Source organism: Pteropus medius, unplaced genomic scaffold (assembly GCF_902729225.1).
Source record: "Pteropus medius unplaced genomic scaffold, Ma_sr-lr_union100, whole genome shotgun sequence".
Taxonomy (NCBI): domain Eukaryota; kingdom Metazoa; phylum Chordata; class Mammalia; order Chiroptera; family Pteropodidae; genus Pteropus; species Pteropus medius.
Genome location: NW_024350319.1, coordinates 27,787,398 through 27,813,507, shown reverse-complemented (window position 1 = coordinate 27,813,507; position 26,110 = coordinate 27,787,398). Strand labels below are relative to the sequence as shown.

Sequence of the window (26,110 nt, the reverse complement as noted above, 5' to 3'; positions counted from 1 at the left end):
TTTAGTACACAAACAAAGGTGAGCTATGGCATGTATGTGACACATAGGTAAGTTGCTTAATTAGACCAATGGTATTTCATAGTCTTCATAGTCCACTTCAAGTTTTACAGATGGACTGTGGGAAAGTAGAAGCTTACATAGTGACTAGTGATCTTTAAATGTCACAACACATCTTCTGAAAACAATCATAGACATCAATTCATGAAAATATCACTCGGCCTTTTAAAAGTGACTACTGGTTCATTTCTTCTTTTAATTTTCCCAGCTATCTCAGATGGCCCTAAGAATTAGATAATTTTCACAAATATCTAGAAGCCTTCATTTTTTTAAACTAGTCTTTTATTTCAACTTTCTCAAAAAGGAAAGAACATCTGTAAATATATACATACACAGATATGTATGTATTTTGATTGTAGACAAGACTCAGCCTTGCTTTAAAGCATTGAAATTCAATTTGCCTTTGAGTGGACTATTAAATAATGATACTTTAATCACATAAACTGAGAAAGGAAAGGGAAAAGGGTTAAATATAAAATGAAATACTTCAGATTTAAATAACTGTGTCTAACCTGATTCTTGGGTTGTGAATTTCAGTATATTACTAAATTGATTGCCATTTCCAACTTTGGTAAAGGCAGATATGCTGACAGAATAGGTGCTGACTGGTTCCAGTCCAGTAAGTTTAGCTTCAGTTTGAAAACCTGAAATATTCTGAAAAGCAGAAAAAAATTCTTAGTCACAATGCATCATCAAAAGTTTGTTTCTTACAGAAATATTTTACACATTGAAGTTATGCCTTCTATGTTTAACCTATGATTTAATAAGCATGAGTATTTTTAATTAAAATAAAACAAATATTAAACACTTTTTTCTGGCATAGGGTGTGCTCAACTGATGATTCAGGGACAAACTGAGCACTCTCTCAGCCCTGAAGAATCTTGTAATTACCATTTTTAAAAAAAGCTAGATAATTTTGTTTTCATTTTACCTCCTAGATTTTTACTTGTAATTATACACCAATTACTTTTTTAAATTTGCTAAAAGTAAAGTCCCCAATTTAAATCCAATTTAGAGCTGTGATACTTGTTTTTTCTTGAATTCACCTAAATTTATTTTAAGTACCCAGTGACATTCTATGTAAATTAATTTATTCCTCAGCTACTGTATGCTAGGCACTGGGAATACAGTAGTGAATAAAACAAAATCTCTGCTCCTCTGAAGCTTAAACTATGAGTTTTCCCAGATGACTCCTAAATTTCTAATTTGACACAATTCTTAGGAGAATGAGGAAAAAAACAAAACAGCACAATTGCCCAAGGAAGAATACACTTTCTCATAGAAAATTTTACCAGTAAGTATGAAATCTTTATCCAAGGATAATTGTCCTAACCAAGAGAGCAGTTATGGAAAGCGAAGACAAACTCTGGTATGGTATAATTTTAAGACTATTGCATTATATCCAACCCAAATTTTAAAACACTTTCACTTATTTATTAAACATTTCAGTAGCAGAAATTTAGCAAGAATCCTAACTCTTGGGGTACTTACATCATATTTTAAATTACTTTCTTACAAGTCATTGACATATATTAAGAACTCACTATATTACACTATTTTCTTTCATTTTTTTCATACTTTCTAGTATAAAGCATACTGTTAGATAACCAGGATATTATAAATATATGTAAGACATAGGCCCTGTCATCAGGAAATTTTTATATTAATTAGAGAAATTTATAAACAACTGCTTATTGAGAAGAAATTAAACAGTGAGGGTAATTTTGATTTAGATTAGAAGGGACTAGTACCCAGGGAAATGACTGAGTTTATAATGAAAAGTGTGAGAGTAGCATACTGAATGGCAAATGGATTGACACAAAAATAGTTGTAAGAAGGAGACATAAGTGAGGGATATTTCTAAACATATTTTAAGAGAACTTTTTACTGAATAAATAATTTCTTTCAGTATGTATAGGTGACCTGAGTTTCCAGCAAACCTGGATCTTATTGATCACTGTGTGGACCACATTGGATTGACTGGGATGGCAGAAACATTTGGAGCGGTTCTGGATTTTTTTGCCTATATCAACCCCATACAGAATTTGAAAAAATAAAAAGAAAGAATAATAGAATCTGATATTGTCATGGCATAGGGTGAAACATAGAAAAGAATAGAAAGCAAAATAGAGGAAAGGAACAAGTCACAGTAAACTAGATGTTAAGAAAAAAATAATAGAAACTGATATTGTCATGGCATATGGATGAAACATAGAAAAGAATACAGGAAAACACACTTAGAAAGCAAAATAGAGGAAAGGAACTAGTTACCGTAAACTAGATGTTAAGAAAGAAAAAAAAGATTTCATGTTGTAAACTAATTGCTTCCTAGACCTTGTATATACTGGAACAAACAAACTCCTTGCTCTTAATAATTATGAAATATGTTCAGGCCAATCTTCAATTGCAGACCCTGAGTAATGTCTGATATTCCACACTCAAACCTGACTTTTTATTGTTTTATTAAAGCCTTATGTTGAATTGCTAAAAAAATTAAAAAAAGAAATTAAAAATAACACAACATAGATTCAACTTAGTTACTACTATATGCTAGGAATTTTTCTAAACAGTTATAGAATTGTAAATGAGCAATGGTAGTTATTCTTAATGGCATCTAATAGATAAGAAACAGATGAACTATTGAATGATAAGTGATAAATCATTTCAGGCTTCTACAATATTATTTCTGATGATTGTGTGTATTATTGTTGCATGTGTTTATGCATTAGATTTTTTTGCTATTTAAAAAATGTTGCAATGAATACCCTTGTAGATAACTCTTTAATACATCCACTATTATTTTTAAAATAATATACAATATTTCAAAGGTAAATAAAAGAAAAAAGATGGTACGAGTACATTTAAAGAAATTTAAAAGAAAACAAGTTTATGAAAATCAATGGAAGAGTAAATAGATGCAAAAGGGAATAACTAAAAATAGATTTTAAACAAAAACTACTTCCTCCACCCCCCAAAAATGATATAGTCAATACTTTATGGTATAAAGATTATATTTTTGCTACTAGTGGAATATTAATGGTAGCATTTTTATTGAGAAAACAGAATGTCTAAAAATCTTAGAATATAATTTATTCTCATATTCAGATAATGGTATAATGTCATTTTATGCTTAGTGCTACTGCATTGTTGGATGGATATTTTGTACTTTTTAAAACTATGTATATTAACAACAATACTAACACCTTTATCATATGCCAGGGATTGTTCTAAATGCTTTATATGGTGTTTATGCTAGAGACTACTCTTCTGAGGAGAAAAGACCACACATATACAACCACACTCCAATATACGCACACAATTACCCTACGAACGTGATAACACTAAGAAAATAATTTCTTTTTCCCGTTTGACATCAATTTCCCAGTGGCCCATTCAGACAAAGAAAATTAAAAAAAAAAAGGGAAAATGTTAAGATTAGACCAGGAATGGATATTAGAGGGCTAGAGACTTAGTGTCAGTAATATAATTTCACACTTCTGGGAAAGAGATTCCACATTTATGGAGTAATATAATTCAATTTCTACTCAGGCTATCAGATTTTAAAATAATATCTTGATTTCCAGAAAGAAAGTTATTGTTCTTAGGACATAAACTTAATCACAGGTCTTGATTTTTATTATTCACTTTGTAAGCTACACATGCTATAAAAATGATTTACCATCCGTAATAAATTGTAATACATATAATATTGGAGACAATGTTTATTGCAGATTTTTTGCACTCTCCTTGCCATAACTAAATAAAAGCATTCAGCTTCACTTTGCCTTTGGGAAAAAAATAATAAGAACACTTTCTTAAATCAATGCTATGTACTATAACATATTTTGGCGATTAAATGCTAAAAATCATAGAAGTATATTTGAGACCCCTTGTTATATCAGTTCTTTGGGCATTTTTCATTGATTCTGAAACTTAAAAATGAAGGAGAGAAAAGGTGTTTAGTGTTATAAACTAATTAGCATTGAAAGTAAAAGAATAATGATATATCTTTAAAGACTAATTCATGTGGGATTAATGCTATCAGAGAAGATTACCAGAAGTCCATTATAAAGACTTTTCTGAAAAGACTAAAACCATTTACTTGGTACTTCTTTTAACAACAAATAGAAATATATTATACTTAAGATAATAACAGGTTTTAGTCTGAAAAAAATTTACTATGTACTTTCCAGCATTAACAAAATGGTGCAATTATTTTTTAAATTGTAGATATCCATAAGTTACAGTTTCTAAGTAAATTGCACTACAATGTCTTCAGCTTCCATATCTGGCAAATATCTTCTGTGTTTTCCACAAGCATCCTTGAGTTATAGGAAACAAAAAAGGTTTTATAAAAGATGGTTCTTTTTTAATTTAAAGCAGTCCATTTTCCCCCTGCATGTCAAAAGATTTTGATTCAATTTCTGAATCTTTTTGAAATAAACATATACTGTTATAATCAACCTACCTTATAAAATACAGTATCAGTTTCATGTTCATGAATTTTAAAACTATATACTTTAACAATACCGCCTGGAACAGGACTCGGGCTCCATTTCAGCCATACAGAGTCTGAAGTGCAGTTGATTAAAGTCAAATTTTGAGGAGGTGCTAAAGGCACTGCAGGAAAACACAGTATAAAACTTATATCATAATTTTTTTAACATACAAATATCATTGTGACTCTAGCTTCCTGAAGATGCTGGTTAAGAAAGATGTATAAAATGATCATATTTAATTTTGGAAATAAATAATAGAAGTATTGTTTTCGTACTTGGAACTCAGTAGTTCCAAAGTAGCTTTCAACAGAACACTCTGTTCTGAAGTTTGAATTAAAAAATAGAAAAGCGTTATGCAAACTAGATGAATAGCTGTAAGCCTGTTACAAATAGACAATCAAATATGCTTTCATTTTCTATGAGGTTCCTTAAAAAGAGATGACAGCAAGTGCCGCAACAGTGATATCATTTGAAGGAAGATGGATTCTGGCTTACCTGACTCATCTGTGTAAAAGAAAAGAATACTGGAAGGACCGAGTCCTTTTATGGTTCTTGCAGCAGCAAAAAAACTATATAATGTAAATGGTGAAAGCTCTTCCAATATTACATAATGATCAGAAGTAATAAAAGAATAATTTTCATTTGGTCCTTGTAAAGTTAAATCATAACTTATTATTGCACCATTTGGTTTTACTGGGGGATCCCATGATAAGAGAACTGAGGTAGAGGAAAGGTTTTTAAAAGTGTTGATTATTGGTGAAGTTTCTGGGACTATAAAAGAAAAAGAAGAAGATTAAATGAAACAAAAGTGAATTAACATTAAAAAGAAGAGGCTTTAATAAAAATGATACTTAATTTCATTAGCAGATAATCATTTTAATTTTAAGAAACTTCGAGTTTATTGTATTTATTGAAAAGCTAATTACCTGAGACCAAACAGAATCTATATAATTATAAGAATAGTGTTTTCTGTCAGAAAGCAATATAAGTAAGAGGATGCCAACAATCTGCTTAATAGACAATAAAAGAATCCAGCCTACCATCTTCCTCAGTTTTGATGTGTAGCTGGGCAGTATAGATATCAGAGAATCCCTTTTCTGTTGATGGAGTGATTTTTAATATATAGTCAGTGTATTTTTCCAGATTATCAAAATACATGCTTGTCTCATGTGTAATGAGAGGTGGTCTTACATGGCGAGGAGTCTGCTGTAAGCTCAGAGAAACATAGTAGAAGACTAGACCATTTGGATGAGATGGTAGGCCCCAGCTTACATTTATTGCAGTTGATGAAATGGACTCATAAGTCAGGTTTCCAACAAGCCCTTCAGGTACTATGATAGGTAACATGCAAAATATAAAAATTATCAGTCACCCTCAAAAAAATTTAAGCAAATTCACAAAATGAAGATAATTGTTGAAATGGCATCTATTACACCACCAGCTCTTACATTAGTTAGATGCAGATGTAATAAATATTACCTAATAAAAATATTCTCTAAATAATAATATTAAAGTCATTCAAAATAAACCTTGTCATCTTTAATATGTATGAGAATTGTTTTATATAACATTCTCTTGGCTTTTCTCTCTTACAACATGGAGATTATAAGCATGTACGTACACATATTTGTGTGTATCTGTATACTCAGATATTTAAATATTTAATAATATATATAATCTATACAGTATTTTTAGTTTTTGTCTTCTAAATATTATCTTTATTGCACATATGAGGTCATCTAGGACCTCTCACCTGGAAAAGGGAACAGAACATGTTTATTATTCATGAAGCTATCATATCCTGAAAAAAAGTTATAGATTGATAAAAAATCTTGGGAGAGATCTGCAAGAACGCCTGAAATGATATGGACCACATAATTCACTAAAACACTTTTGATAAAGACTCTGTAAACATATACTTTATCATAACTTATTCTGTTGGTCAACTTGTCAACTATTTAAAAGATTGTTGCAACAAAGAAAACATTCACTCATATTTATAGCGCCTGTCAGCTTATGATCTTAAGGTAATAAACATGGAATTTCACTCTTAGCAGAAGTATAGGCCAATACCACTTCTCGATGAGAGACTAGCCTTTAAAAAATAAGTGAACAAAAGAAATGACCATAAGAAGAAAAAGGCAATGATCCATGTATCATTGTATTCTCAAAGCTGAAACCTATGAATCAAGAGCTTCAGTCATTATAGTTTTCTGAATACTCAGCACAAACAAGATTCTGCAGAATCTGGGGTTAAAAAAAAAAAGAAGATATTCTGGGTATATTGGTCACAAATACAATAAAAACAAAGATGCTGCATAGAGTCCTGTGTGGATTTAAATGGATGAGCTTATTAACTATTAGAAAATTCATCCATGTGTGCAACAGTATTTTTCATGCCCATAACCAGATGGCTGTGACATATTAGGAAGCAATAAACATGACAGAATTTTTATGAATGGATTGTAGAGGTTTTTATGAATAGAAAAGGCTATTATAATAGCCTTTTATAGCTACATTAAAATGCATTTTCAAACTTCTATAATGACTAGTTAAATGTGCCTAAATAAAATATAGATTTTACTCCCAATACATATAGATAGAAAGAGGTCATAAAATAATTATAAATTTTAAAATTATAAATTTTAAAATTAATCTTCTTAAAGATTAATAAATGTTTTTCATTTACATACTGTCTTGATCTGTGTATACTTGAACTACGTCACTGCTTTTATTCCCATTTCCAACTGAAGTACTTGCTGTTACCCAAAATGTATAGTAGCTGAATATTGCCAATTTATCTATTATTGCAGATACGGTCATATTGTCAAAGTCATTGGTTACTTCAAGGAGTGTAAAATTCTGAAAAATAAACATATTGTTTTAATTGTTCAGAATATAATTTTAGTATACGTGAACATTTAAAAATAATTATTATCCATGAATTGGTGTCTCATTATTTTAATATGTTAATTTTGGAGGAAAATCAATATAGAGCATTTTTATTGCAATAATTAAACTGGAAATATGCTTGTACTAAAAGAGGAATAGATGGCATCAGTTTTAATTACAAAATCACGTACAGAGTAGCAAAGAATAAAATCTCTAAGCTTAGTAATGGAGACGGTCCAGTGGCCAACTGAAAATGCTACAACTGTGCTGATCACTATCAGTTTTCTTATGAAAATTCAAGTATTTTTCTAAACACTGACTATATATTTTAAAGAAGTTTGGGAATATCATAAAAATTTAATTTTTTTCTTCCTATTAATGATGGAATTATGAAACTCTTCACCATTTTCTATTAACTCAAGTGGATATTATTATTCATCTTTAATGGTTCCTTTTTCTTCTATGCTCATAGGGAGGAAAGAGAAGACAGCTAGATGCAGAGTAAGAGAAATTTTATAATTCTCTGGCCTGATTGCTAGTTACATTTGTCCCAAGACATTTTTTGAATTATTAGGGAATTTATGCATATTCTATCTGATCAAATTTTAAACACAAAACACACAAAATCAATTTTAAAATAAAGAAAAAGACTTTAAAAAAAATATCATGTAGACAATTAGTGTCGATAATTTTGTAATAAGGTCTATCTACACTGAGAAATCTAAATTGTTCCAATCCACACAAAGCCCTTTAGAGTCCTATAAACCTGCATTCACTTCTGGCAGAGTAGACCTGGATAAACCATGTCATCTCAAAGCTTCTCCTTTCTCAACTATAAAATGGGAATAATCATTTCTACTTCTCGGAGAGCTTTTGAGGATTAGATGATATAAAGCACATAAAGCAATTAATACCATGTCCAGCACAGAATTTAAAAAAGCAAATAGTAATTGGTTTATTTAAATTAATAACAGGATAAGCAATCTGGCTAAAATTTATAGTTAAGATGGCTCTGCAATGTGTAAACAAATTAAATTCAGCAAGTTTTTGTGGTTCTTTTGCCAATATTTGAGATTGGGGAGGGGAAGAGTGAGAGTAAGAAAAGATCTACTTCAATTCGTGGTGACTTATTTAGGAACAGACAAGTTAAAACATAACGATCTCACACAAAATATGATCTGTGAACTTTAATATCTTCTAACACATCTACTTTACACATGAAATAACTGGCTTATATAAAGTATTGCTTAAAATATTCACGTAGCTTTTTGGTACAACTTTGAATTTTTCTTTGGCATAGAATTTATTTTGATTACCTATGACCTTGATGACAACTCAGCAACAAATTATTTTGAATCACCCAGAAGTCATTCATACTGAATGTGCGTAGACATGCATAGACATGCACGGACATGTAACAAATTTATAATTAGGTTAATTATCTAGATTATTTCATTCATCTGTTTATTTTTGGAAAAAATATCCTGTGGCTCAAATTATCTAATTAAGGCTTACTCTTTTGCGTATATAAATGCAGTCTCAAGGTATTTAATAAAAACTTTTCAAATTTGATTAATCAACCAGTATTTATTTAGCACTTTTTCATATAATAATGTGCTGGCTGGAAAATTACTGCTTGGCTATCGCCCATGGGAACATAGGCTATCACCCATGGGAACATAACATTCTAACAATAAGCTTTCTGCTTCTGTACCCCCGCTTGGACAACCGACCTGTGGGTTGACAGGTAGTGAATAAGAGAAAAATAGACCTTTGTGTTTAAGACAGAATGAGGAATGGGATTTAGGGCTTAAAAACCCTGTAACTCTACATTTCGGGGCTGCTTAATTTGGGGTCTGTGTACCCCTGGCAGACCCAGCTGGCTGAATAAGGAGCGTGTTTCCTATAACTCACTGATTTCTGGTGGTCCGTGTGTTTTTCGGGGGCTGGCGGCTACAACAATAAGACAATGTCAGGCACACTGAGACATGACATAAGTGGATAAAAATTAAAATGTAGAAGACTTAATACACTATACAAAATACAAAGTGAACAACTGAAGGAAGAACAAGATAAACTGCCAAGTAGTAGTAGAGAGATTAAATTCCCCAAAATAAGAAGGAAAGATCACTTCACTACAAAATCAAGTGCTCCAAAATTGTAACTAAGTACCGAAAATGTTGTTGGTCTATGATAACAATTTATGTTCTTTCAATTAAGATATTTATCGAGCATTAAATCTATGTATGATGAAGTACAAGAGGATTTCAGGAGATGGAAAGATAAATGTCACATGACCCCTTTCTTCAAGTTGTTTGCTATGACTTAAAGGAGCTAAGACAATAGCAGATACCAGGAAAAGGAAGCAGAATATGATGTGCCATGCGTGAGATATTCTACACAGTTCAGTGAGAAAGAGAAGGCAAAGAAGGAGAAATAATAAAGCTATACATTTATTCTGCTATAGAATTTTCATTTTGAGGATGTCTTCTATTTAATCAATCTAAAGCAGAAAATTAGGTAGTGAAGATTTTGATGCTACATTTAACATTAACCTTAGGAATAAATTAAAGCAGAGATGAACTCCAAGCATACGAAAAATGTTTAAACATTATTAGCCTGTGCCTTCTTGCAGCTGTCACACTTAAAAGCATTCTTTAGATTATTTAATAAAAGATTATATTTTCTAACTTAGATGAATTGCAAATGAATCATATTATATACCCAAGTTTGAATAAGTAGGTTTATAAAGATCATGTTAAACTATTGTTAGATGTTTACACATAATTATTTAGATGTGGACAAAGAGAACCAAAATGGAATTATATATAAGCCATAAAGTAAATTGTACGGGGCAAAAGTTTTGCTAAGATTCAGAACTACTGACACTACTTTGCAATATTTTCGTTAAATGCATGAAAAAAGAAAAATCCGCAATTCAAATAATCTCTATGATGTAATGACATTGTTACATTTATAAACAGCATTGTGGTTAAATAACAATAAGAAAATTGCACACTAATCCCCATTCTTTCCCACAAATAGAGCAAAACAAAAACATACAACAAAAATTGCTGATTTACAGAGTAGGAAACAAAAAGATCTTCCTTTCTTATACGACTCCATTCTTAGAGGGCCTTGAACACAAAGTAAAGACAGGACCAACTTCTAGACCTTCTTGAACTCACTACTGGGTTAGTCCTGAGACAGCTTGCAAAATTCTGCTCTGATCTTATCCATTAGTGTAAACTGCCCTACAGATGCACTATAGCAACTAACTTTATTCTCAGAGATTGCTGCTCACAAGAACTAACTCTAATGTCTAAACTTGAGTCGTCAGTCACAAATAGAATTAGGCAACTTGGAATGACTAAGGTTTATCTGTTTCTATTCTCCTCCTTAAAAGGATACAAAGAAATAAGAATAGCCAGTCATAATCAATATGGAGTCAATAGTTTCTAAGGTACATATTCTGTAAATTGCAGTATTTCTTCTCAAATTATATTCCAACTTCCCCCATTCTTGATTCAATCACAACAATTCCAAGTTTATTCTTTTCATATATTAGAGTTCTGTGAAATATTTAGTTTAGAGTAATAAAGAAATTTTGCTGAAAAATTAAAATATACCTCTAAATGAAATGCATTTTAGCTATTTTCATAACTATTTTCATTCATATACCAGAAAGTATCCAACTGCAAACTGTGTGACACTAGAACCTTGTATACCTCAAGTTAAATAATCACATTTCTAGTAATTTCATATCTGATACTATTAATAATAGTAATAATAGTGATAATAACCCTTCTTGCTAATAATTAAAAACATTTTTTAATGAAGAAAAACACATAAACACATTCAAACATGAAAACTATACTGTATACAAACAAAAGAAATTTTTTTAGTCGAGAAATAATTGAGGGTAAATTAAACCATTTATTCTTTAGAGAATACTGCTTGGAGGAGTGGAATTGAAGGATATATTTAGGTACAGAATTTTAAATAGGTGGCAGCTTCATTATTGGAAATATATTTGAATCCATGTGTGTATGTGTGTGTGAGTGTGTGTGTGTGTATGTATAGATAGAGAGGTAAGTAGATTAAAATGTATCTGACATTTTGCCACCACATTTTTCTATGTCAATGAGAGTTTTATAAAATGTCTACGCATAATTATCATCATAAGATAAATGATTTTTTCTACCATGCCAAGTATATATCATCGTCAATAAAATTGAGCGATATAAATAAAGAAGTAGGAGAACACTCAAGTCTTACCTGTGTGAAAGTACCTGAAGTATTTCTGTAATAAACAGAATAATATTGTATAATCCCATTAGGTTTTGAAGGAGGTGTCCAAAAAAGAATTATTGATGAAGAACTGAGATTTGCGTAATGAACATCTTTGGGAGGATCGCTTGGTGCTATTTAAAAAAAAAAGGCAATTGAACAAAAAATTGTACTTGTGGCTTCAAATAATGTCTGAGTGTTCTAAATTTTACTTGCCTTTGATAAGTGATGATAATTGTTTTTCAAAAAAATAATAAATTGGAATGACATCTAATTACAAGTCAGAAATGAAATCCATGAGGTTCATTGGGTCATCCCTCTAACACTCTACCTATAGCAACATCCAAGCAGAGGACAGATAGATTTCTTACTCATAAAACACTGTTCTAGTTCTAAAACATACTTGCAGCCCTGGATTTGAAAACAACCTTGCAACAAGTTTCCAACATTGAATACATAATATGAAATTCTGACTTAACTTAGAATTTTAAAATCGAATAATAGAAGACAAAAGCAGAGAGCTGACTTCATATATTTTATTTTGTTTCATGTAACAAACACACACAGTGCTTGCTAAGTGTGCAGTTTTGCCTTAAGTGCATTTACAAAAATAGCCCTGTGAAGTAGATACTATATTGTTTCTGCAATACAGATGGGAAATTGAGGCACAGAGAGATTAACTAACTTCCCCAATGTCACACAGCTGGAAAATGACGAAAAAGCAATTTTGCACCCAACCAATAGATATTATGCTTAATGATACATTTTTATATTTAACACTCTTTTGTCTGAGTAGGATATTCTTTTACTTGACTTACATTGAAAAGAACTCACCTCCCTCAGGTGTTCGAAAGTTAACGATATTGCTTCTTGTTTTCCCATCACCAAATCTGGTGCTAGCTGTTACATATGCACTATAGTCAACATTATAGTCCAAATCTGAAAACTCTAATGATGTTTCAGTTACATTAATAATTTTTAATGATGACCTATCCCTGTAAAAGAGAAAAGAGATATTTCTGTATAATTGACTTTTAAATGAAATGTTACATATATATTTTGGGTGCAAGTACATTAAAAATAAAATTTATGCACAAAAATTTATCAATCCAGACTAATAGGATAAAGATGCCACTTATCCTGAAATGCTGAAGAGTGAATTTCAGAATAAATAAACTTCTTTGTTTTCAAGCATATTCTGTAATTCAACCAAGTATTAATAAGACATTCATATTAGAGTTTTCTAGAACTGATTTTAATGGATCTCTAGGAATCTAAATTCGTTTTCATACCAACGTTTTAATTGGTCTAATATTTGTTCTTTTTAAATGTTGGATAAATCTTATTTATACCATATATTTATCAAACTCATTTTCATATATTATACAAAAGTAACATTTACCTAAGATCAATTCATATACATAAGTAGTAAATATCTGACTAGATTATGTAAAATAGCAAGCTAGTGAGTTACCCTTTATTTATTTAATTAAAAATAAGACTGAAAATAATGTATGTATAACATATAGAAAAGATAAAAATAGAGCTCACAGTTCTTACTCAATTAAAATCTTAAAATACTTAAAATCCAGAAAAGAAAATATTGACTCAAAATTCTCCAAGTACCACAACAGGAGGGCGAAAAAGTCTAAAGAACAAAATATTGCTAAGTAAAAGAGCACTACAATTATTTTATTTCAGTCATGTTAGTTCAGGCTCCATAGTTTTGAATTAGGTATAGATTAAAACCTAAATTAAAGAATGAACATGGATACAAAGGTGCTGAAAACCGCATTTTAAAAAGAAATTTAGATTTTAAGAATAACAAAATTAATTATTAAAGAATTTAGGTAAAAAAAATATGATCTATATTACTGTAAAAGTGTATATCTCAAATAACCTCATTTTTTTCTTCTTTAGAAACACAAGGTATCCAAGAAGTAAATGGATATTACCTCCGAAGATAAATGTTCCCCCTAGACTATTGAAATATTTGAATTCTTGAATCATTAAAAAGAATAATAGATTTTATATAAATCAGGGCTATCTACAAAGAGATACATGTCAGCCATGGTTTTACCATTACAAAAGCATCGATTCACTGCAAATATAAGTATGGTTATCTGAAAAATAGGTGGAAAGCTTACCATAGTAAGAAAAATATGGATTCAGAGTATGCTATTGGAGATAGGGAAGATTAGCCAAGCTATTCAGCAATTTGAAACAGTTTGATCAGACACCCTTTCTCAGAAGCAACAGGGAGAAAGAACTTTCTTCAACTTCACTGAGACACCAGGAGAGGGTCTCTTCAAAATCTTAATGCGATGTCTCTCTCAGAGAAAGATGCCTTGTCATAGAAATTTTACCCAGTTCTATATTCTTGTCATCAGAACACTGCAATATAGTTAATCCAATTTATATCCCTAAAGCTATGAAATTAACTAAAATAATCTAATTGCATTATATCTATTTTGAAAATTCCTTTTCAAGCATATTTTTAAATGCTGTCTGCTGCCTCACATTGCCTTCTTGCCCTGATCTTCGTAGCAAAATATTTCAGATAAGTACCTGCCTACAATAAGAAAAACCCCGATTACATTCTATAGATAGTGAAAAATCAAGGCAATTACCTGGAAAATGCAGGTCAAAAATAAATTTTGTCTCAAATATCTGTATATTTCAGTAAAAATAAGATAATCTTTATAAATTACCTAAATAGACTCAGTAATTCACCTCAGTTATTAGCATTTATAAATATGGTTTCTACATCTATCCCGATTTATCTTCAGAGACTATAGTGCTAACAAAATTTTTCAGATACTAATGTGTGTTGTCTGTTTGGGGTTTGTTTTCCTTTGGGAGTTTAGGATTGGAGGTGATATTTTGATGACTAAGTAGAAAAATATCTAAATAAATAATATCTAGCATAAATAAACTTCAATTGAAATTTCAACTTCTGATACATTCAAGTTCAGAATGTATCTTAGTTATGTAAGAGCTGGTTTGCCATAAAACTGAGAACCGAGAGAAATGGAAAGGAAACAGAAGTGATGCTATCCCTGAGTTCCTGACTCCATCTTTCTTGTTCTCACATTGTTGCCATATCAGAGGAAACGTACATTAACCTTTGGGCTGAGGCCTGAGCTCTCTGCTCTCGGAAGAGCGATCTCAGTGAGTGATCCTGCAGTTCAGAGCAGTCACTCCCTCCCATGCATGAGAAACCCAGCTTTGACACTGTCATAATCAGCTGCTACTTTTGGTTTTAGTTTTGAAATCTGTTTTGTTCTTATTGGTTTAAAAATATTATAATAGGATTATTTTGTGTTCCATTATAGTGTTTTATTTTCATTTATAAAAGTATATGTTCTGTATTTTGATGTGAATAACAATGATCTATATGATTATTTTTTTGAGGTGTGGATTAGCATTTCTTTTCTTTTTATTTTTGTAGTTGACTAATTTGAATGTATCATAGATATTTAGCCTTTCTTCTATAAATTAACATTTAGGTTGTCTCTCTTTTTTTTCTTTAGTTATTACCAACAATGATGCAGTAATCAGTCTTACACAAATGTTTTTTTCATAATGGTAGTTTTATTTCTGCAGGTTAAATTTCCAGGAGTGATTATTAAGTCAAATGGTTTGAATTTTTTATGTTAATTTTTTGTTTGCTGTTCCAAAATAATTTTTGTTTCAAATTATAACTTATTATAATTTAGAGTCACAATAATAATGTGTGAGAGTATACATTTTTGCAACTCTCACTACTAGTCTGGATATTAATCTTGATTTCTGCAAGTTTAATAACAAAAAAATCTATTTAATTTGCAAATCTCTGACCATGAGTGAGATTGAATGTCTTTTTATGTTTATTGGTTATCTGTAGACCATTTAAAAAAATAATTTATTCACTGATTTTCATTTCTACATTTTATTTTAGTCTTTTAAATGGTGGACAATATATGTGGAAGTTAGGAGGGCATTGTTCTTTAGATAGTGCTGCAACCACTCCCTCCATCTTTGTTTGTGTCACTCATCATCCCAATCTGGCTCCAATATTCCATTTTTACAATGCTATTTATCACTTCTTGACACAGCTCATTCATGCTTCCTCCAAGCTTCATATACTGTTTCCACTGAGTTGTTGTCCTGACTTATACATCTGTCTTTATAACCTTCATTCCAAAATGGGAGGTAAATTCAGGAAATTTGAAATGACCCTCTTCCCATTCTGATTATTAATCTATATCCTATGTTCAAACCATTAAACAGTTTTAATACAATGAAAATCTTTTGGAAAACTGGAGAAAGAAAAAGGATGAAGAATACTTTCTAGCATATGGAAAGCCATTTTCAAAGGTAAGTTTTTATTTTACTGGGGGATTTGACTAGTGACATTTAATAAAAAACTGCATTAGAATTGTTCTGACTTCTTAATATATTGCTCAGTAAGTATTTTAAATTATTTCACATGGGCATATTTTATCTCCAATTAGTCTACAATTATTTTAAAATTCTATCTCCCCACAGAGTTTAATACACATTTGTCGGACTGACTTATTTAAAATTGCTTCTCATAATTACTGCTAAGAAAACTGAGAAACATTTAAAAGCCAAGATCTGTACATAAGCTAGAATTGTCAGCATTACTTTCATCCCAGTCTTTAGCTAAACCTTATAGGGCATTCAGTCTGGAGTTTTTTAACAAAGGAGAAAGCTTCTGTTAAATTTTACTAACAATATAGAAGTAAAATTGCTAAACAAATCCAAGTTCAATTCAACTATAAGGTAAATAAATATTTTATAGCAGTCTACTAGAATACACCTCAATCCAAAATGCATTAGAAAAATAAGCTTACAGTGCTGTAACAGAAATTCATTTATTTAATGGTAGTTACTTTAGGAATGTTATTTGAAAGCATAAAAGTATAATTTATCAATATTTGAGGGAAAATGCTACTTATCATCCTGTTAGATCATAAAATTTATTTCACAAAGCAAACTTTAGAAGGAAAAAATAATTTTAAATGCAGATTTCTGAGCATATCATCCACAAACCATACTCACACGGTAGTGGATATAAAATGATTATACATTAACCTTCCTCATCCATTTTGCAAAGAAATATTCATGATAAGGACAGAAGTCATACAGTGCAACAAATGTAACGCAGTCTGAATTTTGCAGACATATTGAAAAGAGTAACTATCCAAAGATATTGTTTTTAAAAGAATTTGGTAATTATTGGAACAACTGAAATAATGCAAGCAGAATTATGAGAGGAATATGGACACCCTGAAACAGAAATCCTGCTAATAATGACAGCCACCATTTATACAGTCATTTAAGGGAACTACACAGATCACCGAGGGGCACTTTTAGTTTTTTCTAACTCTGTAAAATTGTGTCCAAATCTTGGAGTCACCACTCTTGATTAAAAAGTTTAGAAGTTAATTCATCTGTTTTTTCATCCTTGTAGCCAATCCATCACCAAGTCTTGTCAACTCTTCTTCACAAATGTAGCTCAAAGCTACCCATTCATCCTTCCCATTGTCAATAACATCTATTGCCCAGCCTACTAAAATAGTATCCATACTGTTTTCTGTGCTAAAACTTTTGCCCTTTACAATTCATTCTCCATAAAGTATCTAAGTACTTGAAATTCTCCAACAATTCCCATTATTGTTAAAGTTAAAACAAAATCCTTACTATGGCTTGGCTCCTGACCTTCAACTGCCTCCTATCACCCAGTATTAATCTCCTCTATCTCTGTTACCTCCAGCAACACTGATCTTCTTTCTGGTCTTCAAAATGGCAAGTTGTATTTTCCCACAGAGTCCATGCATTTGATGTTCCTTCTCCTTGGAAAATTCCAACCTACAGACCTTCAGATGACAAGAAGTAACTTGTCCTCCTCAGATCACAACTCAATACCACTTTTTCAAAGAGTTATTGCCCAGACATCTCATCAAAAGCAGCCCCCCCTCTTTTTTTTTTTTGTTTCCCTCATTTGTTTGTTTATGAGTATATAATCCAGTTATCCTTTAGAATGCAAGCTCCTTGAGGGCAGGGTCTTAGGTGTGCTTTCTTCACAGATATATAAGCACTCTATCAAAATTTTGAATGAAGGAATGAAAATGAATAGATAAATGAATGAAAAGGATAACAGAGGGAAATGGTTACCTTCTTCTCACTGCTTCTCCTCCCACTAACATCTCTCATGTCACTCCTAATTTTGCCAGGACTAGGCAAAATGACTAGGAATCAGGCAATGAAGAACACAGGAGTTACAGTCCGACAGAGCAGTATGCAAAAAGTTTAAAGAGAGATTGGGAAAAGAAAAATCTTAGTTTAGGAGAGAGAAGAGTAGATTTCTTTAAAATATTATAGTCTCTTAATGCTGGATCTTCTAAGTCAGGAATTTATAAGTAAGAAAATTTTTTGTTCTATAAAATATTGTTAAATTATATTTTCTGAGTTGAGAGTTTTAAAATGTACTAGGAAATAAGTTATATAACTGATGAATCCTTTTAAGAGCATTTACAATAGATCAAACTACAGATTTTTATCTATTGTTCATGAAGCAGTATAGCCATGTCGTTAATTGACATGAGATGCCTTATAAGATTTCATCTTTTTCATAACTAATTCATAAATAGATAATCAGGTAAGAACCAATGCATAAATAGGTAATCAGGTAAGATGATTAGAAAAAAATAAATCCACTACTTACATTTCAGTGGAAAACTGACCTTAGCAGATTTCGGAAGAAATATCTTTTAGTTAAATTTTAGTTAAAATTTAGTTAAAATTATTCTGCTTAAGAAAACTTAAAATCATAATAACTTAGAGAATATTTGTGTAAACTCTAGAAAAGTTTAAAATTATATACTGCATTCACATAAGTTGATCAGTTCATAACTTTTAAAAGCAGAAATTTAGTATAATTATGCATACTACATAATTGTTTTTGTTTTAATTACAAAAATTACAACATTTGACTATGCTTAGACCTCTATATAATATGGGAAAAATTTGTTTCTTCATAAAAGCATATTAACTAGCCTACTAGTAATTAGGTTCTTAATGTAGTATCACATTCTAAAAAAAAAAAAAAAAACAACTACATTCCTATTATGTTACAGATTAATACTTGTTCTCAGAACTATTTCCAAAAAAGAAAAAATTCTTACCAGACATAAACTGTGTAATAGAGGATAATTCCATTTGGCTCCAGGGGTGGTTGCCATGACAACTTCACTGTGACACCAGACAACTGTTTTACAAAGAAGTGTTGGGGGGGAGAATCAGGAGCTGAAAAGTTAGAATATTGGACAATACATTTTATTAAACATATATTTGAAAAGGTTAAAATGAAAATGCACAAAATTTTTATTATAAACTTTCTGGTAAATGAATCAGGTACAGTGTCTTTCTCCATGGGCACCAGAGACTGTTTACTTTCAAAATGAGATGATAAAAGGAGATTTTGCATGGTGGTATAAGAACATCTGTTTCTATGATTCAATGGAAAAAAATATTTCATGAGAAAAAAGAACAGGGGGTATGTCATAGTGATTCACCTACTGTTCAAGAACATCTTGGTAAATTATCACCCTCTAATAAAAATAAAACTATTGGGTGAATTAGTATAATATACAGTTAAAGAGCTCCCCCCCCAAAAAAAATAGGTGGAGAAAAAAATCACACATCCAAGTAATGGGAAAGTGATAAGCATAACATTGGGAAGCAGTTAAAATGATTGACCTTACAAATAAAAACTACATCCTCAACTGCAGTTGTGTCAATAAAACATAGAACGATATCAAAATCTGTTCACTGAGTCTTTGAAATTGAATGGTTTACAAAGGAAACACCAGCATAGCACATAAATAGGAAAAACAGTTTAGGGTCCACTTCTAATTCTGCTATAATAGAATAAGGATTCAAATACTTAGGCCATTCTGCATTGACTAAGCACTAAAAAAAATTACTATAAACTAGTTAGCCAAGTTTACATTTCCATTTAGGTGAAACATTTAGAATGGCATTTTTCAGTGGCTGTGTAACAGCACAATAATGTCTTAGAATATTAATATATAACTTCTTGCATACAAGAGGGTATAAATTACTAAAACTTAGATTATTGTTATAGTTATACATGGAAAGGGAACTCATATGATGTTAATAGAAATTCAGAGAATTTGCTGAGATCTTCAAACAACTTTAATTTATAAATTAGTACATGCACAGACCACCTTTTCCAATAATTTGGAGAAAATGCTAAATTTAAAATCTAAACTTTTAAATTTTTCAGAATAATTTCAGTTATAGTTGTGTGATACACACAAATGTGTGCATGTGTATGTATTTTCATTATTTCGGTAACAATTTTCTAAAAAAAGTTTATTGAGCAGAGGAAAGTTTTATGAGATGAATCCTACAGAATAATGGTGACAGCTAGCTGTATTTATATTTTCATTTGGTATTCTTATTAGCACTACAATAAAAATGCGATCAAATACTGATCATTACAAGAATCCATATATCTTTTGGAGATGTCTGTTTCCTGATATGCATTACTCTGACGACTCTCATTTGTCAAAACAAAAGCCTATAACATTTTCCCTCATATCTTGGCAAAATTTAACTATTGTTATTATTGGAAAATAGGATTTCAATCAAAAAACCCACTGATTTAGAACATATGTTGTAACTAAGCATTACTGTTCTATAATATGCTTTGAGACATTTATGTGGAATATCAGATAATTTTTGGTGTTTTATATTTAATCTTCACTATATCCTTGGGTATATTCTTTTTTATATAATACTTTTGATTGCTTAATAAATGAAATTAACATGCCTATCTAAATAAAATTCTGCATATCTACTATAGTGGACTAAGTTTTAATCATTTCGGCATTTGTATTCTGAAATATAATCTAAACAAATGAAATTTGAAATAAATTAATATAATAATATTATAATGAATATAATATAATAATATAATATAATATAATATAATATAATATAATATAATATAATATAATATAATATATTTGTTAAAATCTACCCAATTCATCATGACAGAGCATATGAGGAAGGTGAGAAGGGTCTTCATAAGGCTCATACTCCCTGCTGGTAAGATCTTTCCGTTTTCTCACCCTGCATCTTCCTTCAAGTCACAGCTTGGCCATAACTTTCTCAGTTACACTTTTCCGGATGCCTCAGAATAGCTAAAGTCCCTCTTTTGTTCTGGTCAATAATTTTGGAGAACACTTATACCAGTAAATAGTATTATAAAAATGATTTGTCTATGTGTTTGTTAAATTTCGATCCCTTCTACCGAACTGCAGTCTCCATGACAACAAGGAGTTCCTAATATCCAATAAAGCAAACTCTCTCAAGCCTTTATCTATTCTCAATTTCCTGTAATTTTTTGATAAGGGGGTTTTGTTCTTTATCCTATTCCTTAGCAATTGTATAAATGACTTTGGCCAAGGACTTGGATGAAAGTTTATTTTGACTCTGTACATTTAACAACCCAGGCAATTCGGATATATAGTATAATTAGAAACTATTGACTTGAGAGGTAAAAAGCTCTGCCCGCTCAACATATACATTCATTGCTGGCCTATGTTCCTTCATATAACCTCAAATTCTCAGAACAATTGCATTAGATTAGAAATAAAGAAGTGGGTGATATGTCCAGAACGGCATTGCTAAAATGACTTAATATACCTTTCTTAGGTATTATCTAAGATAGAACCAAAGCTAACCTCCTCTAGCATTTGACTATTGTCTCATGGAAAAGAAAAGATTGATTGATTGGTTGATTAAGTTAATTTTACTTTGAGAACAAAAAGAAAATCTAACTATAAAAAATGAATATGTGGGCAGGTAAATTTTGATGGAGAAACAAGCATAAATAAGTAGATGCTGTGACTAAGGAAGACTAAACACTGAGAAGATTTAGAAACTAGGGCAACCCAGAGCACCCTATCACCATGCTTTGGTGAAGTAATTTGATAGAAGTGAAAATACAAGAGACCTGAAATGGGAGAAGAGGGCTCCAAAGACTTTATTATTTTGAATAAAATAAGAACAATGCAGAATAATGCCTTTCTTCTAAAAGTATACAATGCACATTTTGTCCTGGCAAATGACTAGAATCTGAATTTCCACAGGGAGCAACCTTTCTCGAAGGTAGGGAGACTTGAAAGAGAAAGGGAAAAAAGATCACCTATAAATACTTATGATACATCTAAGCCCACCCCCCACAGCAATAGGACTTCCTTTTACAGAAAAAAAAAAGAATAGTCTCAAAACACACAATGTATAAAACATAAAATGCAAATCCAAACCCAAGTATATTCCTCAAAACTACTTTACTTAGCATGATATATGCCTCTAACTTGGTGAGGTACCAGTGTAAAAGGGGTCCCAGTAGTAAAGTTGATTTTATTCAGATTAGGAAAGGTGTGTTTAAATATTCAATATGAAGGCTATTAACATTCAGGAATAGCATCTTACAAATTATGCAGCAAACCTGAAAAATACCCTGAACTCATTAAAAGCTAATTCTAATACATAAAAAAAATGTTGCAGGCTGACATAACAGACTCTACTACAAAACTTATGTAAATGTATATTTTTATGAAAGTAAAAGTTGAAAAACACAGTTATAACTAACACATTAGTTGATGTTCAAACCAGAATTTTAGCCTTAAAAATCCCCATGAAATAAACATTAGTGATTTTTTTACAGAACGCAGAGGACTTCAGAACTTAAAAAAAAAGCATTTTACACATGACTTTATTAAACATAAATCTGACTATACTAGCTCCTTTTATGGCATGACAATGAAATCTCTATATAATGTTGAGTGAAACAAAACCTGATACCCAAGGATAGGGGATTTTTACATTATAACTTCATTCTTTTTTTAAACTAAATTTTTTGGGTGACATTGGTTAATAAAATTACATAGGTTTCAACTATACAATTCTATAATACTTCATTCATATATTGCATTGTGTGTTCACTATATATCTTCATTCTACATACACATTTCTTGAAATGTGATGGATTCAAAATACACCACTATGCACTACTATATTTACCATCTTCTTCAGTCAGTACATTTATAGGTGCACTCCGAACTCCTTCACCTTTGAGTGTACTAGCAGACACCTCAATCATATATTGGGTGTATTTATTCAGTCCTAAATAGAAATAAAATAGATATGTTGAACTTACAAAATATCTTTTAATAATGTGCATGAGACAAACTATGCAATGTCTCTTAACAATCTTCCAAAAGTAAAAACTAAATAAAAATGTAGTTCTATGGAATAATAACTCCTATTATGAAGACACAATGATATAGGATAATGTGGACAAGGATCGACCTAGAATATTGTTTCATGTGACTTGGAATAAACTCCTAGCTTATTTAACCAAAAAGTCAGAATTGTCATACTCTGTATAAAACTAATTGCACTTAACTATTTATAATACAACAACAAGCTAATATTTGTAGTCATCTGTCAATACAAATATAAATATCCAACATTATACTTTTTTTTTACCTTTAATATTCTGAGTCAAAGAGGTTGTATCTATAGTTCTTTCTTCATTTCCATTACTTCTCTTGAGATAAATTGTATATTTTTGTATGATACCATTGGGACTACTTGGAGGAAGGAATAATAGTTCAATCTCTCCAGAGGAAATGTTTTTGTAAGTAATATTTTCTGGTGCACTATCAGGCACTAAGATAAAAATGAAAAAATGCATAAAACAATTATATCCTAAAAGTCTATTCTGCTGAAGTTCTCATCCAAATACACTAGGAGATATATATCTCTCCTAATGTGTGATTGTAATAAATGGAGTAGGGTGTAGATAAATTATATACTTATAACTGCATAAAAAATTCATCTCAAAAGAAAATTAATAATACAATTTTACAGTATAATGTTTATTATTATTAAAAATACACATAACCATATTAAGCTCTCATACTGCAGAACACACAGCAGATGAAAGAGGATCGAAAACACTTAAAAATTGATTTTGTCTTTCATTAAATATATACATATTGTTAATAATTAGTTTTTGTCTATAAGATCTATGACAAGGCAAGTAATCTTTCCTAAACATAATGCTGTATATTGTGATCTGTTAGCACATCAGTCTCCTAAGGATACAGGATATCATTAAATAAAACACTAGTTTTCTGTATCAATTAATGTTCTTATTGTATTGAACACAATGGTCATAAGTGATTCTCTACATGTATTCAAATACTAACACTACATATGGGATTCCAATTCTGGCAAAATATCGGAATATGTACCCTAAACTAAGTGACTATCTTAATTAAAATAATTAAACACTGCATAAAATTAAAATAAATTTTTTCTTTTAAAGAATTGCTGAGTAGTCAAGAAAGTTAGAAATCATTGGTGGCCAAAAAACAAAACAAAATAAAATAAAACAAACAAACAAACAAACCAGAAAAAACAGGTATCTAGAGATAAAAGCGGGTACTAAAGCCAGCTTTGCCACAGAGGGTATTGGTCAATCCAGGAGACTTTGAGTTTTTGTATTAACAGTTGTGTGAAGTGCCAGAGAAAGCCTTGGACCAGTAGAAGGGTAAGAGAGATTCCTGCATAAAGAGCTGGAACCCCAAAATAATGCAATTTCAACCAGAGACATTATATTGGACTACTGTAGGGGGCACTTTGAATTCTGCAGAGTGTCATAGAATTCAACGTGAGTAGTGACTTGTGGACTAGAGCAATGCAGTTCATTCATTCTCAGGGAATGGAGAGTGAGAAGTAAAGCCACCATGAAAAAGGGGACAAAAAATAAACTTTTTTTCTCTTGTTACTCTTTTGGATAAAGATGTGGGAAAGAAAGAAAAATTATACAGTTTTGGAAAAATAAGCCTGGACCTAGGAACCTATGTGGTCCAAATCCATGCTGCCTATATCGTCTGCAAAAAACTTCTACTTCAGAATTAAATGAAAGTAAATCTGTAATCCTGAGTTTCTGTTATTCAAAAGCAACTAGCAGGAGTGAACATAAATCTTCTCTGAAAGAACTGAACTTCAACTCAGGCCACATAAATTTCCCACAGATAAAGTTTCAAGAAATATGAGCTCACTGATAAAATCACTAAACACCCAAGCAAATTAGGCACCAATAGTTAAAGCCAGCGAAGGAAAAGGAAATAACACACACACACACACACACACACACACACACACGGACTTCAAAAGACTTTAGCTATTGAATTTATTAAAAAATAAAAATATGAATGTTTAATATATTTCAAGAAATCAAACATTTGAAAATATGAATAAATAATTCTTTAGATAATAATAAATAATATAAATAACCAGGCAGGTTTGAAAGAGACCCAAACTTCTAGAACAGAAAAACAAATGAACTAAAATTAAAATTCTCTTGATGTATAAAAGATCAGATTAGATAAAGACAGAGAGAAATTTAGAGAAAAGAATGATGGTATTGAAGAAATTATCAAGACTATTCCTCAGAAAAAGAAAATATGAAAGATATAAAATGGCAATTAGAAGTTAGAAGTTATACCGAGGGGATCTAAGATAATAGAATAAAGAAAAAGACATTTTCAAAAGGATAATGGCTAAGATTTTCAAAACCATTGAAAGATTTCAAACTTCAGACCAAAGAATTCCAATAAATCCAAGCAGGAAGTTTTTAAAAAAAATTATATTTAGAAACATCATTGTGAAAGTATTGATCACAAAGAAGAGATCTCAACTGCACCAGAAAGAAGATAAATCACCTTAAAAGGAATGACAATTAGACTGACAATTGACATTAATTGAAAAATTACTGGAATTCTATACCCAGAAAAATTAATAAGAGCAAAATAAAAACATATTCAGACAATCAAAAACAAAGAGAATGTCATCAATACCACCTCAATAAATGAAATGGTACACAATGCACTTAAGGTAGTAAAATATTCACTGAAAACCACGGTTATAAAGATAATGATTTAAAAATTGCCTGCATAGAACAATAACAATAATGGCTAATTTGTGGATTAAACAATATAAATTAAATATGTTAATATTATTGTCATCATAGAGTCCCACTATTAGACTCTTTCCTTTCAAAAAAAAATTGAACCTTTTTTTATTAGTATTCTAAATACAATGAACATAAAAACTGCTACTAAAAAATTTAGTATCGAAATAAAATTCAGAAGTCTTGAAAGTATAGATACAGTGCCCTTCGCATTCAATCATTACCTGTTATGAAGTATACTGCATCTAAGGCAAACTTAACAGGAAAAATGACATATGAATGT

The 26,110-nt window shown here is 30.7% G+C and overlaps 1 protein-coding gene across 1 annotated transcript in view; it reads right to left on the bottom strand.

Annotated features, from left to right (window-relative positions):
* Nucleotides 1-26,110, bottom strand: part of PTPRQ (protein tyrosine phosphatase receptor type Q) — a 165,476-nt gene that overhangs the window by 105,346 nt on the left and 34,020 nt on the right. The window contains exons 15-24 of the mRNA XM_039838923.1: nucleotides 23,334-23,516; nucleotides 22,866-22,967; nucleotides 18,932-19,052; nucleotides 12,573-12,733; nucleotides 11,727-11,872; nucleotides 7,250-7,418; nucleotides 5,597-5,887; nucleotides 5,052-5,327; nucleotides 4,526-4,677; nucleotides 570-711 (exon numbers count right to left, since the gene is read on the bottom strand). Coding sequence (XP_039694857.1) covers nucleotides 570-711; nucleotides 4,526-4,677; nucleotides 5,052-5,327; nucleotides 5,597-5,887; nucleotides 7,250-7,418; nucleotides 11,727-11,872; nucleotides 12,573-12,733; nucleotides 18,932-19,052; nucleotides 22,866-22,967; nucleotides 23,334-23,516 — 1,743 coding nt within the window. The remainder of the gene's footprint in view (nucleotides 1-569; nucleotides 712-4,525; nucleotides 4,678-5,051; nucleotides 5,328-5,596; nucleotides 5,888-7,249; nucleotides 7,419-11,726; nucleotides 11,873-12,572; nucleotides 12,734-18,931; nucleotides 19,053-22,865; nucleotides 22,968-23,333; nucleotides 23,517-26,110) is intronic.